The sequence below is a fragment of the Cajanus cajan genome, chromosome 1 (genome assembly GCF_000230855.2).
Source record: "Cajanus cajan strain Asha chromosome 1, NIPB_CcT2T_4, whole genome shotgun sequence".
NCBI classification, from domain to species: domain Eukaryota; kingdom Viridiplantae; phylum Streptophyta; class Magnoliopsida; order Fabales; family Fabaceae; genus Cajanus; species Cajanus cajan.
In genome coordinates, this window is record NC_138517.1 from 77,183,291 (window position 1) to 77,204,481 (window position 21,191).

At 28.7% G+C, this 21,191-nt stretch overlaps 1 protein-coding gene across 1 annotated transcript; it reads left to right on the forward strand.

The window, feature by feature from the left end:
- The first annotated feature begins 12,706 nt into the window (after positions 1-12,706).
- On the forward strand, positions 12,707-16,233 carry LOC109817604 (uncharacterized). The gene is made up of 4 exons (XM_020382910.3): positions 12,707-13,974; positions 14,073-14,124; positions 14,203-14,270; positions 14,577-16,233. The coding sequence occupies exons 1-4, from the start codon at positions 13,828-13,830 to the stop codon at positions 15,126-15,128; spliced, it is 819 nt and encodes a 272-aa protein (XP_020238499.1). The 5' UTR covers positions 12,707-13,827; the 3' UTR covers positions 15,129-16,233.
- The last annotated feature ends 4,958 nt before the right edge of the window (positions 16,234-21,191 follow it).

A 21,191-nucleotide genomic window follows, 5' to 3' on the forward strand; every position in this document is an offset into this window, starting at 1 on the left:
AAAAACCTGAATTATAATATTTTAGAATGTGTAAGAGAAATAGAAGGAGGGGTGGGTCCGCGGTTCGGGGAATGCGGTGCAATAACATTGGCTGGTGGCTGGATCCAACCCAACATCTATAATTTTTGTTCATTTATCCCTACATTAGTGCTACTTTCAAAGAAATAAAATATTGAATGTGACTGATAATAGAATTGTCAATTTCATCCATGTCTAACTCATGTAATAGTTTTATTTATTTTACTCCCTCGTAAAGAAAGTGTCTCATCTTAAATAAAAGATATTTTTTAATCAAGTTTTTTTAATTAAGTTGTAAGACCCGCTTCTTCTTCCTCTTTTTTCTCAACACTCTTATTTTCTCCTCAATCCTTATTTTCTCATTTGAACTTTCTAAGTTTCCTTGTGGTATTGAAGGTGCTGCGTAGAAATGTGGGTAGCTAGTCGAAAGCCCGAACTTTCTCCTTCTTCTTCTTCCTCTCCCCAAAGCTCGGATTCTACTTGTCTAAAGTAAGGGAAACTAAATTGTATGTTGTTTGATTGTAAGTGAGTTTAGGAACTCAAATGATACTTGAATTCGGAGGATTCATGGTTGGATTGAAGATTTTCTCATTTTTTTGGGGTTTTGGGAAAAATGGGGTTTTTGATGATTTTGATGCCTTGAGAAGTTGCATGTTGAATCTGAGGTTGTTTCTGAGTTATATGAAGTCTATGCATTTCATTTCATGGATTGCATGTGGTTGAAGTTGCTGATTTTCAGGTTTTGAAGGAATTTTCGAGGTTTTTGGAGGTTTCTAGTTGAACATGCATCGGGCGTAGTTCTTGACGCCGAACGTGCATTCATCAGGGATCACCATTGTCAAATCACGCCGGGCGCGAGGTTAGTTTCGCCGGGGGCGAGGTTAGTTTCGCCGGGGGCGAGGTTAGTTTCGCTGGGCGCGATTTGAAGTGGGAAGTCTTTGGATGGATCACGTCGGGTGTGAAGGGAACCACGCCGGGGGCGCTATCAGACGTGGGCCTTGTGTTTTTGGTTACTGAGATGGCGCCGGGCGTGATCTGAACATGCCGGGCAGGGAGACCTCTGTAGGTCTCTGTTAAGACTCTTATGAGTCTTTGTTTAATTTTGTGTTGGGCGTGATCTGAATGCGCCGAGCGTGAGTATGCATGGTCTTTAAGTCTTCATGAAAGTTGTATACTTGGATGTTAGCTTTCCAATGGCATTGGAATCACCCAAAAAGGAGGTCTAAAACTCCATATGTGGCTATTTTAGTGAAGAGGGGTCAAGTTGTCAGCATTGGTTATAGCTATTGCGATTTTTAGAATTTTTAACAAGGTAGATGAAGGAATTAGGACTTGGTGTCTTCATGAGAGTTGTAGTAAATCTTCTTATCTTTCATATGAGATAAGGATGAGAATGGTAGGAGTAGTATAACTCCTGATACGCTATTTTATGTGAAGGTTGCCATTTCACAAGAAGTGATTTGGTTAAGTTGAAAGTTGTTTTAGGTGCTTAGGTTGATTGGTGTTGTTTGGGTGGGTAAGTTGTCATGAAAGATGGGTTGTAAACATGTAGTATGAATTGTGTTATGTGATGAAAATGTTGTGTGTTGATAATATATGATAAAATGTTGATTAATGATGTTGTTGATGATGCTTTTGTGATGAAGATGGGATGTAAATGAGATGCATGTTGAAGTTGAGTTGTGAAGTTGTGTAGTTGTGTATAGGTGCTAAATAAGTTGTTGTGCTAAATAAAAATGTGTTGAATATGTGATACGTTGTTAAAGTTGCTATATGTTATGTGTGAACTATTTATGTGTTGAGATTTAGATAGAAGTTATTAGTAGACTATGTTGCTAAGTTGTTAGAGGAAAGTTGTATGTTGCTATAAAGTTTTATGTTGTACTATGTGTTGAAAGATATTATTTTATGATGATTGAGTTGTAGATTATGAGTTGAGTCGTTAAGCTGTTGAGTTGATCATGTTGTTTAAGTTGTTGAGTTGAGTTGTGCTATTGAGTTGATCATGTTGTTTAAGTTGTTGAGCTGAGCTGTGATGTTGAGTTGATCATGCTGTTTAAGTTGTTGAGTTGAGCTGTGTTGTTGAGTTGATCATGTTGTTTAAGTTGTTGAGTTGAGCTGTGCTGTTGAGTTGTAAGTTGATTAAGCTGTGATGATGAGTTGTTGATCACTAGGACTAAGGGAGATATTTTCGAAGTTGTTCATCCCATTGTGTAGATTGAGAAAGCTGTGGTGCTCAAAGAGCCCAATTTGTTGAAAACCCTCCTTGGGAAGTTGTCCCTTGGAGTAGATGTTGTGTTGTTCTCCTCTAGGACTTAGTTGGTCCCGTGTGTGGGCAATAGGTCAAGGCACACGTGTACAACAACCACGGTATAGGGGCAAGATCGAGCTATACCGATTACAAAGCAACCACGGTATAGGGGCCAGATCGAGCTATACCGATTACAAGCGGCCAATTTGAGTAATGTACGAAGTCAGGAACTTAGTTCCTAACCGAGTGTTGGAAGGTTGTAGTATTTGGAGGATAGTCGGTAGACTAATCTCATAGGTGGCTTAGTTGAGCTAGCTAATGTTGTGGTAGGCCTAAACCTAGTTGTTCTATCCTGACATAATACTATACTTCCTTGTTTAAGTGACAAAGTCTAAGAAATCGTTATTGTGCTATGGATTGGCATCCAAATTTGTTGTTTACCTAGCAAGCCCAAAAAGGTTCTTTGTTGTTGGTTCGGTAGGACCTAGCCACTTAAACTGCTCACCCATGTTGTAGGAGATCTCCGAGTTGAAATGCGTGACGATGCATAAGTTGTTGATGAATTGATTTGTTGTTGATATGAGTTGTATATATGTTGTTGTGTTGTTAAGCTGTGATTGTGTTGTATGTTGACATTGTTGAAGATGATGATAGTGTTGTTATGTTGTAAGTTGCTTTTAAACATGTGTTGTTGAGAGGTGTGCAATACATGTGTTGGTTGTTGCTATGATGAATATGGTAACTATTCTAATAGTTTGTACAGTAGTTGCGATAAAGTGTTGATATAGTGGTGAAATAACGCTAAGATGTATAGTATATGTGTTGTTGTCTTCTATGTTAGATGTGAAGATGATTATATTGTTGGTGTGTTGCATATTTTAATTATTCTAAGTTGTTTATTGTCTCTAGCTTACCCTTGCATGTTTCCATGTGGTTTGGATTGTGATGATCATACGATGTATGGGAGCAGGGCAAGGATAGGTTGGGAGATAGTTGTTAGAGGCCACAGGAGGTGTCTGGAGTTGGATATTTTTTTTTGTAGGCTATCTTATAGTAGCATATTTTGTTGTATATAGCTGGTTGTTGCTGGTTGCTTGATTAGCAACTTGTGTTGTAATTATTTTATTATACTATTTTAGTATATATTCCAGTAGTGTTGTTCCGTAGTGTGACGGTCATGGCAGGTCGTTACATAAGTAGTTGTAGAGTCTTGTTTTAGATATAAAGATTGATTTAATACTCTTATATTTAATTTTTATCTGTATTAAAATAATTTCTAGTTAGTAAAAGTCATTTCTTAGCAAGTATAAATTGGTTCTTAGATTTCAGTTTTAATTTAGAATATAGTCATATATAGCCAAAAAAAATAAAGATACTACTTATAATTCGAATTATAAAAATAAATTAGATTTTCTTTGATTCTAATTATAAGTTACAAACATTGATTTTTAAAATTATTCAAAAGTAAATTTCTTTTATACCCTTAATTAATTGTTTACTTTATTTAAATATATATCAATCACTTAAAGTTAAAACAAAAGATATCTTTAAAATAATATTGAAATTTATAGCTAAATTAATTTAAAATAATTAATTTAATTACTTTTTCTTAATCTTCATAATTTTGTTCTATATCTATAACTATTATAAAGGAGATATAAGAGATGTAACCACTTTTTGGTTTCTATTTTTTAATGGACCATTATACTCCAGATGTAAAAAGAATCTTAATTTTTTTTAAATAATTATATACAATTTTTTAATATTTTAATAATGAATAATTATTAGAGGCACTTTCGTGCCTCTACCCCTCTAGTTACTTATAATTAAGATAAGTAGTATTTCTTTCATCCAATAAATAAGTTATGTTAATTAGGAGATTTGATACTTTAGTCCCTCTTGCACCATTATTTTAAATGTTTTAGACATTTTTTTTCAAAATTTTTTGTTTTACACATTTTAAATGACGTTAATTACTTTTTTTTATATGGATTATTTAATAATTAATATTTCTGTTTCATAAATATAATTATTTCTTAGTAAATTATTTTAAAATATTAAATTAGGATATTTTAAACTTAAGATGCTAGTCTTAAATATTTATTAAGAGAGTATGAAAAACTTTGGACATGAAAAATTATGGGCAGGAAATATTTATTAAAAAGAGATTGAGTCTGGATTTACTCAAACTTGCACCTTGTTGATAAATATTCTAAATTCGCATATTATAAGAATGTGATTTTTGAATATGTAAATAAAAAGAAGAATTGTAGAAAAAATAAAAAATTATCTTAATAATTTCTATAGAAAATAGTGTGCAATTATAGCGGTCTAAAGTGGAAAGATAGTTTGATGCAACCCAAAACAAAAAAGTATGCGTGTATGGTATGATTGAAGTTTGTTGCTTAATGGAAGGTATTTTGTCTTTGGTAATATCATGTGGCTATTAGGATAAGATTAAAGAAATAAAAAGGTAGAGGCGTGTGTCTCATTATGTGGTTGGAACACTCCCACACAAATACGAGTTTGAGTTGTATGTTCATGTGTCTCTCCATAAATAACCACTAATACTTACATCTGTATATTAGCTCCTTAAAATGACCAAGTTATATTATATCTCAATAAGTTATTTAGCAACTTTATTCTATATGTATTTTTTATTATGAAATTCTTATTTCTTTATTTCTTTAAAAATATCGTTGATTATTAATTAAAAACAACATAGAATCATTTAAACATTTTATCAATTGTACTCAATGTTTAAGTTTCTTATTTTATATTATATAAAATTTACAAATCATCACTAAAAACATTATTAAAAAATGTGAATTTTCAAAACTAAAAGTTTTAAATATATGATTTTAATGTTTTTATTCATTTTATTATCAATGAAATAATTTTACGTTAATTAAACTAATTTTACTAATTTTTTTATTTTTATAAATATATTTTTTTATTAGATGAAATAAATAATTTTGAACAAATTTATAATCTAAAAAAGTTTTTACCCAACGATTTTTTTTTGGCACAGTAGTATTTTTTAGTACATCAACAAATATTATTTGAAAAGATGCTTAAGATGAAGAAAATGAAAACCGACAAAAAACTAATACTTTTTCTTTTAAGCTCTTACCTTTAGTTTAATTTAAAAATAGATTTTAAGTATAAAAAAAAATGGGGCCAGAGATAGCCTTGCTTTTTTCATGTCTGAAGATGAATTTAAGTCTAGAAATGAACGATCAAAATTTAACACAGAATAAAAAACAAATGTAATTCATAATCTAATCCATAAATTTTTTTATCAATCAGAATTACGACATTAAAGTTCAAATTTAAAGTCATATATATGCATATTATCTCAAGTCCATAAATTAATATTAATTGGGACAAATTTCTCTGGGTATGATGTCTTTTAATGACAACAAATTCCTCATAAAAAGTTACAAGATTTCCTGAACATATTTGATGTTATTGATAGGTATGCAGCTTAGTTCAGGAAAAATGACTAATGGAAAAGATGAAAATAAAGTAAAGTTAAAGATGTCCTAAATATATTTAATCAATGAATATCCAACCAATCAAACTACATACCATATATCACATCACAGTCTCCTTTGTACGAAGAACTAGGAAGAAAAGCTATATACATGGTATTTGATGTACAAAAAACTAAGTTTGATAATATCAGAATTCATTTATAATGGAATAAGAATCATTTTATCTGACCCCGAGACAATATATATAATTTGGGAAGTCAACTTGAGCATGAGTGAGAGGGAGACATTACCATACTCCTTAATTGCACCGGTTGGTTGGCTACATCCAATGTAAAATCATTCTTGGAGAAATGGAATCTGAAGTCCCTACCATTATAGGTATATGACTTTGGATTTGTGTTAGTTCAACCGTTTTATAACTTGTGCTTATACTCTTTTCTAGGGTCAAAAACCAACTACCTTACAAACTAGGATAGAAGGAAAAGCTGCATGCACTGCTACTAATGGGGAGGTTCTACCCTCTAAGATTATTGAAGTCAAAACCGTGCATGTTGCTATGATGGAGTTTGGGTCAATGAGTTGGGTTGGGATTCTCATGCCCTTGTGACGGGAAACAAATTATTTGGAAGATAATTAAGGATCGATCATTCCAAGGGCTCTTGTTGTCTAGTGTCTATCTACTCCAAAAGGTTAATTTGATAGACAAGGATGTTAGATTATTTACACACACGTTTTGATTTTACATTTATGATCCACTTTTAAGTAACAATTATATTAAATTAATACAAAAATAATTAATTATTGTTTCTACTAATTTATATATAATCAAAATTGATATAAATCCAAATATATTCTGCATAAGTTAAAAGGCTTATTTTAAATAAAAAATTTAATATGAGAGAACTTTTACAAATTAATTTTAATTCTTTTGGAGGAGGTTAATTTTTTCTAACTTTTTCTTATTTTTTTTATTATAAATACTTATGGGAGAAGTTTATTCAAAAAGAAATGTTCCTGTACAAACTTGTGAAGTGTTTTGGGTAGGATAATAAGCATCTCACCTGTTAAAGCTATGTCAGGCAAAACTGAATCTTCAACATAATAAGGGGGTAGCATCCGGATTTTATCAAAGGGTTAATGTTGACTGATAAGTACAAATTTTGTGGATTTCAACCTTATTATTTTGTGCATCTCATTTTAGTACATATCTATCTAAACCTGGATTACTAGTGATTTGGTTGAACTGTTCATTGGAACCTTTGAAGATATCATGGAAATAGTGATATATATGTGTGGCTTTAAGTAATTAACTTGTAACTCAAAATCTTGGTAACTTGGTCTTATTGTTTTGCTTGAGCTGATTGAGGTAGTTGTCTTGTTCAAACTTGGATGCAGATAAGGGTGCTGCTACTTTGCTCGCTGTTATCAATTTTCTGGTCAATAATTTGATATCTAGTTAATGATTTAGTATTCAATACTTCATTTGGTCATTCATTCAAGAAAGCTTCTGTTCTCTGGAATTTAAGTGATATGATGAAAAGCCACGTCCATAAGCAAAGTGATAAATACGAGGCTAACATGATAGACACATTCTTTTCATTTGAGAATGATGAGGAAAGTAAGGAATGCTAAGGATTTATAACTTTAAGTGTTTAACACACCACCAGGGTTGAATGATTTATTCATCTTCAACTCTTTCCTCTAATATGAAGGGTCTTAATAATCTATATTACATTACTCTTAATTCAAATTTCCCTGACTTGACTGGATGAATAAAAAATATTGACTTGAGTGGGGACTTATTAAGGAATATTAGCCTAATGCTGTTATATGTATTCGGCTTAGTTTTTCTTTGAAATTCTCAAGGTAAAGTTTGGGCCATAGTGGTAGGTTGTAACAATAACATATGAATTGGACTTCAACTTTTGTTTTGTTTGGCCCTTTTCTTTTGTCCAAGGTTTCTTGTATGCCTCTCATAATTTTCATTCTTTGTAGTTTGTACTTGTATACATAGGGGTGGAGCAGTGGTTTACTGATTGTTTTGTCAGCATGTCAAGGTAAAATTCCACATTTTATAATTTTTATCAATTATTACATTATTTAATAATTTTATATCAAATAATTATTTTTTTTTAAAATTACTGTTAATTAAAAAAATACAAATGTCAATTTACTTATCTAAAATGATACATATTTTTATTTAAGTTGAATTGAGTTAGATCCTAAAATATTATCGGTGTCAAATATATTGATTCAAAATTGTACTCACAAAAGTAATGTAATTACCCACAAATAAATTATTAATATTAATAATGGGTTATAAACGTGTGCTTTTATTAAAATACAGTTTTAACTTTTACCAACCAAACCAACTCTTATGAAAGAAAGAAAAAAAATCATGTCTCTTTATGGTTATCTAGTAGTAGTCTTTTTTTTTTTTTTTTTTAATCAACCAGAAATATAATAAAGACATCTCGATTAAAATTTTAGAAACTTTACACATATTGTTTCAATGTCTAGCAATTGGTCAATTTTATCGATTTTAATCTAAGTAGTCTAATATAGTATGAGGGTGTTTAATAGGGGAGGAAATTTTTCATATTCAATAATTATGATTCTCAAGATTTGTAATTTTAACAATCATAAATCTTGAGAATAACTAAAAAAAAGTTTTATCTGTATATAAACTAAAATTTATTTAATTACTCATAAAAATGGTAGGAAATATTCATGAAGAATTCTCGAAAATTAAAGATTTTCATGTTCATTATACTAGTATATATATTATTGAGTATATGAATATTTTTTTTATAAAAATATCCTTTATTAAAATAACTTTATTACATATATTTATTTATTCAAATCTTATTATAAATATGATATTAAGTCATTAAACTATTTTAAAAAGTTTAGAACTTGTAGTTAAAATTATTTAAATATAGAATTCAACAAAAGAAACAAACAAAGAAAAATGTTACCTTATAATTAAGAAAGATAAAAATATATAATTTCATTTTATTCAAAAAAATTTAAATGTTAACAAATATCATTAAAATTTTGAAACAAAATAAACTTTAATAATATTTTTAAAATTGACAAGATCAACAAATAATGAGATATAAGAAAGATAGAGAGAGAGAGAAATAGAGGAGAGGGAAAGAGAGAAAGAGGGAGGGAGGGGGAATGACTAGTGAGAGTGAGAGAAAGAAAAAAAAGACTTTGAAAAGATGAATATCAACTTTATATACACATGTTCTATTTTAAAAAGAATATTGTGATTTATATATATATATATATATATAATTTTTTCTCTAATTTGAAAATGTTGAATTCCTAACATTTCATAAAAATGTTTTTGTGAAAAAGTGAAATAAAAATTATATTTTTTGAATTTTTTTAAATAGTTGTCAAACATAAAAAATTAAGATTTTCAAGTTAAAAGTTAAAAAAAAATAAATAAAAATATTTGATGTATTAAACGTGTCTTAAGTGATACTTTCCATATATAATATTAAAATTCGGATAATTTAATATTAAAAACAAAACTTCTAATAAATCATGATATGGCTGGAAATTTTATTGGCTAAAAAGTTAGAATACATATTAGTAAATTTTAGTGCAAGGAATAGATATAATATGGTGTCCAAAATGGGTTTTGCAATAATTATTAGTAGTTGATTTTATTATAAAGTGTAAAAAGTATTAAATATAATTGACAAATAACAAATAATAAAATTCACCTTGGATACCGATATAATCATATTTAAAAAAGTGATAAAGGGGTGAAAGCCCACACTTAATGCATTCAAAGTATAGGTCAGACTTTCCAATTAAATTTTTGAAAGATGTTTACATAGGTAGGGATGAGTTAGTTCACTTTTCCCTAGGGATGCCATGAACTTGGATATCCCATTCCCACATTAGCAAATGACTGCCACAGTTGCTTAGACTTTGATACTCCAACCCATACTCCCAACTCTGCATTTTCTTTAATTTGCTTGCCTTTTCAATTCCATCATATTCTATTGACCTCTTTATTGGACTATGAGCTACATAACGTACAAATTTGACAATTTACACTTTTCTACTCTTTTGTCATTACTAAAGTATCTATTACCAATGCATGTTATAAAAACAAGGTAAGATATAGTTCAAGTATGGTAAATGAAAAAAATAATGGATGAAAATGGATGTTAGGAATTAGTGATATGATTATACTAATATTTATAAGTGAAGAATAATTTTTATATTATTATATCTCACTAATTATAGTTAGTTAACTTTTCTAATAAAAATTACTCATCAATAAAATTGATTGATGATAATAATAATAATAAAATAAAATAAAAACCATTCTTTGTTTCAAATATGTGCAATGTATAGAAAGAACATTTAGAATAAGAGATACTTTTATACAAGTGAAAAATGTGAATAATTAAATATTGGTACGCGATCAATATCTACCTTCATTATATAGTAAGCCTTTTTTGTTTGTTATTTAGCTTTTCAAAGAAAAAAAAATCATTATTTAGTATTTACACGTTGGTCAACGGTACAAGTGTAAGGTAAGATTAAAAAATGGTGTGATCAATCAGATTATTTTCATAAACTATTTAAAACAGTTAAACGATTAAAAAAATGGTAATAGTGAAAGCCCTTTTGTCCGAACTTGGAAAATTCAATACCATAATCATCTTGAACCAGGACAATTTTTTTTTTTTTTTTTTTTGAGAAATATTAGTAATACTTTTAACACTTTTTCTTCCTTTTTAACACACTCTTTTATTAGATAAAATTTGTGAGTCTTCTTAAATATGGGTTTTATTATTCACAAAAAATAATGAGTTTTATTTTTCATTTAATAAATCATATTCCCAAACAAATCAAATTCATATATCTTCGAACTAATAAAAAAAAGTGTTAAAAGAATGAAAAATAATGTTACTTCTCAACTTATACTAATTGAAGGCATTGAAATTCTAGTTGTTACATTACACTAATACTCAATAACTGTCATATGATGAATCCCAAGAAAAAGATGGAAAATGATACGCTCTTTGAACATAAGTGCACAATATCAATATGAAAGACAAATAGATAATTATTTTTTTCATCACCCAGCCCAGGCCACGGTAACATTTTATGCCAAAGATTCAACTAATGAATTGTATGGGTTAATGTATATTTATGTGATAATACAAAAAAGAAAATGTATATTTATGTGTTGACATCTATCAAATACAGTGACACTAAAAAAAAAAAAACATTGAAATATTTACTGAAAATAAGTGTCGGTTAATAATTGATATAAATACTGTCGATCAATTTAAGATGTAGTATTCACTTTTTTAACAATAAATTTAAATTAAATTTAATGTCAGAAAAATTAATACTAACTTAAATTAAGTTTAATATCGAAAAAGTCGATGCTATTTATTTAAATATAACATCAACTTTTCTGACATAAACTTAAATTAAATTTAGTACAAAAAAAAGTCGAAGCTATTATTTAAATAAAACATCGACTTTTCTAACATTAAATTTAATTTATGTTAGTGTCAAAAAAATTAACGTTATATTTAAAAAAATAGCATCGACTTTTCCGATACTATACATATTTTAAAAGTGATAAAAATAATTTTGTTCAATCTTATATACGCATAATGTGTCATGGTGCAGTTGGTTATTAAGTTACTTTAATACATTGAGGGTTCAGGACCGAGTCTCAACAATGCTAAGTTTAGGCGGATAAATGGTAAGCTGAAAAAGGAAGAATAGAAAAAGAAAATAAACTAGACTTAGTGTCCGCTAAAACGATAATAAAAAATTAAAATAAATAAAATTATTAAGTTAGTATTGTCTTCATTGACAATAAATCGACTATAAAAAATATTTTTATCGACTTGATCGACACAAAAAAATTGTGTCAATTTGATTAGAGTGAGCTAAAAAATTGATGGATGATCAACGATAAATATAATTGACACAAAAAAATTGTGTCAATTTAATTAAAGTCAGCTAAAAAATTGACGAATAATCAACAATAAATATAATTTTATGTCAATTTTTATTATTTAGAATCGATTTTTAACTTATTCTAAAATGAAACATTCGTGTAATGTGAATGTCATATTATTTACATAATAGTGTAACACTAAGAGAAGGATAAAAACAAGTCAATCCTTAAATTCAAAAGACAATCACACAAATACACAATGATAAAAATAGATGATCAAACGTTTTTGAAGAGAAACCACGTAGCCATAGGTAGTACCAAGAAACCATAGTAATACCCCGCAACCTGAGATTCTCATTAAAAGATAAAACTATCAAAGGCAAGACATCAAACCTATTGGCCAACTGGATGACAAAATCAGCATGCCTCTTTAAAAGATAAAACTATCAAAGGCAAGACATCAAACTGGAAAATCCTCTTCTTGCTCACTAGAGTAAGAAGCACATGCAAGTTTAGTAACTCACAAACCATTCACGATGCTATGATGACATAAAATCCTAGAAGTGTCACTATACATTATATTATTAATAATATACACATTATATTATTAACCATATGATTAAATAAATAAATTTGTGATATAAAAATTAAATTATTATTATTTTTAACATTTTTATTTATTTAATTAAACGTTTTACATTCTTTGGTTATATGAAATAGAAAATAGAAAACTTAGGAGTCCCATCTTTGCCTGATTTTTTCATTTATATTCATGTTTGTTTATTCAGATTATTTCATATGGGGATGTATGGAGATATTTAGAAATTTTTTTTTTTAAATAAAATTATCTTCTTTCATTACGTATGTATGTAAGTGTACGTTATTGTATGAGTGTACATACCTTTAATGTTAATTTTTTTATTTTTATTTTAAAATTTAAATTTTAATAATAATAGAATAAACTATTTTTTATTATGAAAATTTAAAAAAAAAACTTACACCTGTAATTAAATATATATTTGTTAACTTATTTAAAATTAAATTTAGTTTTTTTTAATATTATTAATATAAAATAGACTTTTAAATTAATTAATAAGTAAAATTAGATTTGTGAAAGAATTTAATCATGCGTAGACCAATAAATATAATAAATAATATATCAAACTTAAACTTTAATTTTATAAAATAGACTTTATCTATCTATTTACAATTTGATATAACCTAACATATTTCTATCCTTAATTAAGGACCTTCAATTAAGAATTAGTATAGAACCTATGCGAGTATCTAAATATCATTTTTCTTTCACCAATACTAGGTGGATTTCTAACTCTTCACTGTAGTCTTATATATTGAATCATAAAATCGAAAAGAATCTTTGAAAATAATATGGTGGTAATATTTTAGTTGTTGAGATCTCATCTAATAATTAAACTTAGTCTTGTTTGACATAATTTTTTATTTATTTAAAAGATACTCTAAAGTTAACATCCAAAATAATAATTTTAAAAATAAAATGTGTTAGTTTTAAAATTAAATAAAATTAATTTCAAGCCTTTAATTTAATATATGTCCAGTTATATTGCACCATGCATGTGCTATATTTTTAGTAACCTAAATGTGCCAAATTCTTATATAAAAATTTCTCCAAAATTTGATAAATAACATAATCAAAGTAAACTTTAACAACATCAGTTGCTCAAGATGAATTAATCTATTTCCAGTGGCAGGGTGTGTTATTGGTTGCAACTTGCAACAAATATAGGGTAGATCAAAGAGTTTGAAAACTAGAAAATTAAACCAGCACTTAATAATTCTATTTAAATTTAAATCCCAATAGGTCTTAAAACCGTATTAAAGAAAAAACGTTACAGCCAAATGTCTCAAGAGGTGCCATTTGGAGAGATTAACGTTAACATCTCCATCTCTCTCTACATGTTTGTTCCCACCAACTGACCCACTTTAAAAAAATCTACTCCGCAATGTTTGCTTTCTATTCCAAACCGCTCCACCACCGTTACTAGTTATTTATTACTGCCTTCAAAACCAACGAAAACAAACACTACTTTTCACTATTTGTAACCCTTTTTTCCTTCCCACTTCAGATGGGAAAAATGGGACAAGAATCAGATTACAAGACCCAGTTAGTGTTGGAGGTTTGCTCCATTTCCACTCGTTCAATTGTGTGTGTTCATAGACTTGTCTCAAACAATTCTAAGCCACCATTCATAGATTGGTATTGCATTCTTGGTGTAAGTATTTGATCCTTTTTTTGTTGATGAAAAATTAATATACCACTTTTTTGTGTTCTTTCATATGATGCAAATCTTTTTATATTGGGTTCTCATAGGTGGAAGACAATGCAGGGGTAAACACCATTCGGAAGCAATACCATAAACTTGGTAGGGTTTTACTCATTTTTATGGTTTTATGCTGTATGTGTTTTCTTTTGCATAACAAAGACTGTTATTTCGATGCAGCCTTGCAACTTCATCCAGACAAGAACAAACACCCCAAGTCTGAAATTGCATTCAAGCTTGTCTCTGAGGTTAGTTTGTGATATATATTATAATGTTTTGAGTAAATAGTTTATATACTAATCTTATCTTCTAATAACAAACCATAAATTGTCATGAACTGTAATGTAAATTTATTAACTTTTATAATTACGGCCTTGAAAGTCATACCAAAACCAAATCGGCTAATCCGGATGTTTCTGATAGGTTCACGATATAAATTTTTTTACATCTATTATGAATTGAGTTTAAACTATAATGTTTTTTTTCATTAATGAGAATTCTTTAATAATGAGCACAAATCATTTCATGCCTCCATTCCATTGTTTTTTCTGTAGGCATATGTATGTCTATCTGATGCTGCAAAAAGGAAAGCTTTTGACTTCGAAAGACATAAGAAATTCTGCATTGAGTGCAATAGAATTCCATACACAACAAAAAAAGTCCCTCGCAATTCCAATGCTTCAGCTTCAAGTTTGAAGACATGGAACATTACTAGCGTGTCAAGATCACACAAAGTTCGGAGAAATATCAGGGAGATGAGAGAAAGACTGAAGGAGGAGGCCAGGGTGATAGAGAATTGTCTTCATGCAAATTCAATTTCAAAGAAAGAATCTCCCCTCTACAATCCAGCAGATTATAGACATGGGAACAGGTTACATCCTAAAATTGAGAGAGAAATCCCTGTTTTCAATCCAATGAAAAACTTGTACCAAGGTTACCCTCATGTGAGAGACCATGTTTACAAGAATTCTGAAGCATGTTGGTTCTTGCATACACAAAATGTTGTGCACAATGACAAGGGAGAAGCTAAGTGTGCCTCCCCGGTTTTTGAGGTCAGATCAGAAAGGACTATGCTCACAAGTAAATTTGCTTATGTCCCATCATAGTCTTTAAACATTTATACATTCAATTGGTGCAATGTGATTGGCTAATTGCATTTTCATTGTGAATCTGTATTAGCTATGGGGCTGCTTAGTACCTAAGAGCATCAATGCGCATTGGCTGGCTATTTTAAAATGAAACAGCCAAATACTAACAAATGTTTGTTACCAACAATAACACAAGTCTTTATTTTGGCCTTCGCAAAAATGCAGCAATGAATGCAATCTAAAGCATTCATATATACATTATTATCACCCAGGTTTTAAAAAGTAATCCGCAATTGTCATTTTAGTCAAAATATTAAGGTTTCAGGGCAAATGTAATTAGCAGCATCAGTTAACTGATGCGGTTAATAAAAATTGCCATAGTACATTTAAAATCTATTAAAACTCAATGTATAATGTGACAAATATAAAGAGGATAAGGGGAAAAGAGGTTGTGCACAATAGATTTATCTACATACAATATGTGACCTATCTCCAGTTTCAAAATTACTAGAGATTTTCTTCATTTCCATATCAATTTTTGTTAACAAGGACTGCAGAAACCCTTTCTCTACCTCAGTCGAAACCAGGGCATCCGGTATTTCTTTCTCCCAAGATTACCACAAAAATCTATATTTATGTCAATTTGAAATAGAGTATATCAGATCAATTTGATCTCAAAATCAAAACCACAGGATATCTAACAAAACAGTGCTGTTGAATGAAAACATAGTCACAAATTTCTTTCAAAGTCACAAAATGAAAACTGACAATGGCAAAGAATATCTAACTTTGTCCAAATTTCTTTACACTCATAGGATCATTCACAAATTCAAATGCCCCCACACCCCACGAACAAAACAGTGCCGTTGAATGAAAACATAGTCACATCACTAAATTAGGCCTTTCCCTCATGGCCAATGCATCCATGCCTCTCAAATAGACTCCCTACCCTCATCTAACAACATGAGTCCACTTCTGAAACTCACAAGCTTCACTGACTTAAGAATCTTTGTTTGTTCTTTATTCATTTGAGGCATCCCTTGTCATGGGTTACTGCATTTGGTCACTCACCAGTCACCACACACATTGGTTCCTACTGTTGCTAATCCTGAGCATTATCATGCTTCACTAACTTCTGCTACTATTTCTAACTAAGTCTATCACTTACCCAATGGTGACTAGAAAGTAATTTTCAAGACTAAAATATACTTAACACATAGTGCTGCACCTTTTTTCTTTAGTTAATTGTATAAGACATGAAAATTTTATCTATATTTACCTATTCGGGTTTTTCTAATTCAATCATTTTCGAGACTCAAAATTTACGAGACACATTTAATAGCTGGTTTTATGCTATATAAATTGTACAAAAACAATTGCTTCAAATGATTTACCTAAAATCAAATATATCTTGATCAATTAGTGGGGTTTAAGTGTAAATAGAGTTTCATATTGATTAAAGTTGAACATGTCGAATAATATATAAATAGCAAAAGATTCACATACATAATGTCTTAAGGTTTTAGATTACAATGTGATGTCAAGTTTACTTATGTAGTTTACTCGCTAGCCATGGACAAAATGTTTTCCCTAGTGTTTAACTCTTCAACAGTGATATCAAAGTCGATGACTCAACTAAGTGACCAATTCAAATGAGTATTGGACAATAAAATTAGTGTTGGATCTAAGAGTGAGATCTCATGCTAACGACGATGCAAGTAAACCACTATTGATTACTCTTAAAAGAAAAAAGACTTTTGCTTGGGGAAGCAGATCATGTGGAAGAGACTCACACTTGAGGGGGAGAGTGTTGGAGTTTAAGTGTGAATGAAGTTCTACTTCGGTTAGAGTTGAACATGTTAAGTAGTATATAAGTGAGAAAGATCCACTCACCTAATGCCTTAAGATTTTCAGTTATGATGTGGTATCAAACTCACTTTTGTAATTTATTCATTATCCATGGAAGAAGTGTTCTCCCTAGTGTTTAACTCCCTAATAGTGTTCATATTGGGAATAATATATATGAGATTAATTTAAAAAATTTGGGCAAACAAAATGTAACATGTTTGGTCTTCAAAGAAGATGAAAGATGGATTTGATACAAAGAAAAAAAAACTTGGGCATATAAATTTAAACATATTTCTAAATCAAATAAGAAAGGTTTAGTAAGAGGATTGACAAAGATCTCTTGGAAAACTCATATTCTTTATGAAGCTTATCAGAAAGGGAAACAAAGTAAAACTTCATTTAAATCTAAAAAGGTTGTTTTCACTTCTCAACCTTTGAAAGGTTAAAATTGTTACATATGGATTTGTTTGGTCCAACTAGAACTCTAAGTCTAAGAGGTAAAAAGTATAAATTTATCATTATAGATGATTATTCTAGATACATGTGGGTATAATTCCTAGCTCACAAACATAAGTCGTTCAAGGTCTTTGAGATATTTTGTAAAAGAGTTTAAAATGAAAAAAGTTTTTGCATTACCATTACTAAAAGTGATCATGGAACCGGATTTGAAAATTCTGGCTTTAAATTGTTTTGTAAAAAAAATTGTATCTTTCACAACTTTTCTTCACTAAGAATACCTTAATAAAATAGGGTAGTTGAAATAATGAATTGCACTTTACAAGAAATAGCTATAACTCTTCTTTGTGAAAACTCTTTGTCAAAACACTTATGAGCAAAAGCAATAAACACTACTTGTTATATTCAAAATAGAGTAATAATAAGACTAATATCAAACAAGACTCTCTATGAATTGTGGAGGGGGAGAAGACCCCACATATCATGTTTCCATCCTTTTGGATGTGAATGTTATATCCTCAATACTGAGGATCAACTTGGAAAGTTTGACTTTAAAGTGGATAATGACATATTTCTTAGATATTTAGATACTTCAAAGGCTTATAGAATCTTTAACTCTAGAACCTTTGTTGTTGAAGAATCAATTCATGTTAAGTTTAACGATGCTTTAATGGCTAATAGGAAACTATCATATTTAGAAAAAGGAATTTTTCAAAGTTGTAGATTAAGCCTGAGAAGGCGAATGAGACAAGCAAAAAGGAGCAGACGATTATTGAGACTGAAGGATAGATGAATCAGTCAGATGATACATCTAGATCTCATAGAGATTGGAATTTGTAAACTATCATACACAAGATTAAATCCTAGGAGATAGGGCTAAAGGTGTTAGAACAAGGTCTGTCTTGAGAGACAATGTTTTTTTTATGCTTTAGTCTCATATATAAAGCCAAAGATAATAGATGAAACTCTCAAAGACAATGACTACATTCTAGTTATGGAAAAAGAACTCCATCAGTTTGAAAGAATGTTTGGACACTTGTTCTAAAGCCTAAACATTAGAGCATTATAGGAACTAGATGGGTCTTCAAAAATAAGTTAGATGAACAATGTAAAGTGGTAAGAAATAAAGCTAGATTAGTGGCACAAGACTATAACCAGCAAGTAGGTATAAACTTTCTTGAAACCTTTGCACATATTGCTAGACTTGAAGCTATCAGGATCATGTTAACTTTTGCAACTCACAAAGACATCAAACTTTTTCAATTGGATGTAAAAAGTGTCTTTCTAAATGATATTACTAAAGAAGAAGTATATGAAAGGGGGATTGTTAGGCTAAAAGATGATCTTAATCCCAATAGACTTTAAGTTTTAATGATAACAAAAATAAACATTTTTCTAAGAGAAAAATGCTTTTTTTTTCTTCAAATCAAACTCTAAGACGATTAGTTATTAGGAAATTAAGTCTCACAAATGAAGCACTTCATTTGTAAGACAAATACTTTGTATGTATATCATTTATGATGTTTGATAACAAAATTATCTTTGTCTACAAGATTCCTTAACAGATTGAATAGAAAAAGTTTCTTCAATACTCACAATTCACTAAAGGAGCTAAAGACATGCTTTGCATATAAAAAAATGACTAGCATATCCCTTAAAGCACGAGAATCTTCAGAAAAAAATTATTTTTGACTGATACACACATAATTCCTCTTGTTTGGTACCTAAAAGGTGATAAGTAACTTCATCGATCAAGTAAGAAGTGACAATTTGATGAAATGCATTTATAGCAAGCATTTAATGCATCAACACACACTTCTTTTTACGTTAAACGAAGATGAAGACAAATGAAACAAGTCTACAAGAGACGCTTAAGGATTTGCAACGATCATATTTATGAAGCACCTATATAATTTTTTTTTTGAAGATTTAAAAAGAAAAAGATCCATAAAAAGAGATAATTTTTTATTGTAAAAATATATTCTTTCTTTATGTGAGAAACCTTGTATTAAGTTGGTTGTATCACATCTTGATAGTAAAACGAAACAATATTATTAGCTTACTCAACTTTATCTTTGTGTTATTACTTTAAGTCTAAAGAAACTTAATTGTAAAATAATACTTGATTATTAAAACTTGGAAAGACTTGTTTGTAAAAGAATAGTTGATTGTTAAAACCTAGAGAGGCTTTATGTTGAAAGAATACTCAGGTAGTTGCTTGAAAAGGCAAGTAAAAAACACTTAGGTTGAATCAAAAGTGGTTTGTGAAAAAATATTTGTATCTTTATAAATGATACTGAAACTTGATTGAGTTAGTAAAAAATTAGACGTAGTTTCGGTGATTGAGACAAATAAATATAAAAATACTATGTGTTATTTTTATCTTACTCTTTGTTTGCTCTCTTAAAACCTTGTTATCACTTCACCATTTTGCAAAATGATAAAATTTTTTATTGACACTATTTAACTCCTTTCTAATGTTTCTTTTTTCTCCAGACAATTTTACCACTCTCTTTCGTCAAGTTTTCATTCTTATTTAGAGTTTAATTATTCTCTATACTAAAATTTTATAGCTTTCATTGTAGCACCTCAGCTAACCAATGCAATTGCAAAAATAAAAAATAAAAAATGGTTTGGAGCCATATGATAAGCATTTTTTTTCTTGAGTTTCAATGCTCACATGTGATTTAATACTAATATTGTTTCCTTTTTAATATATATATATATATATAATGTATATTTAAATAAATATATTATATATTAATTTAAATTAATATGATAAAATATTATATAATTTTCAAACTTTATAATGATTTTTTTTTTCCAAATAGTCGTATATATTACTTTAATTATGAAATTAAAAAAATCTTGTGATCTTTATTTAATTTAAATTCGGTATAAATTTGCATTATAATATATTTTAGTTTTTTTAACTAAATATTTTATTTATTATTAAATACTTAATTGTGTTACCATTTTAAATTTTCAAATCATGAAAATAATTATAGTTATAATTATCTTAATTAAGAAAGTTATGTATTTTTATGGATTAAAAAATAAAAAGTCTATTTAAAAGAATATTACACAACTAAATAAAGTTGATGAAAATGAAATTTATAAAAAAAATGTATTACTAAAGTTGAGGAAATTTTAAAATATGAATTAAATATAATAAAATAAAGATTCTACATAATAAAAATAACAACCTATGTATAAATAAAATAGAAATATCCCAACTAATTACTAATATTTCTTCCTTTTAGCCAATATGTGATTAATATTTAAATTGTGATATTAAAATCGTCCATTATTTTGGTAAAATTTAAAGTTTTGAATATATTTTCCCCAACTTTGTATTAAAGCATTAGACTAATAAATAAAAATAAAAACCTAATTAAAAAAAGAGTAATAAATAAAATATTAAGAAAATAAAATAATATTGATATAAATAAGAATATTAATTATTTTCTTAATCTTTTAATTATAATTTTAAATGACACATAAAAAGTAGAAGAGAAAATTTCACATGTTTGTCCATACATAGAAATGAAGTGTAAAAAAAACAGTAGTTGATCGTATTGTAGGGTAGACGTTCCGTGAACATTTCTTCACCCTATTACCATATTTGGGACTTGTGAGATGAAAGTTAAGGAAATAATAGGGAAATGAGTATTCAAAACCATATGTATTTCATTGAGAACATTTCAACGAAATAAAACTATATATATATATATATATAGTGTATTTATTTTTTCTGTTAGCTACTGTATTTATTTG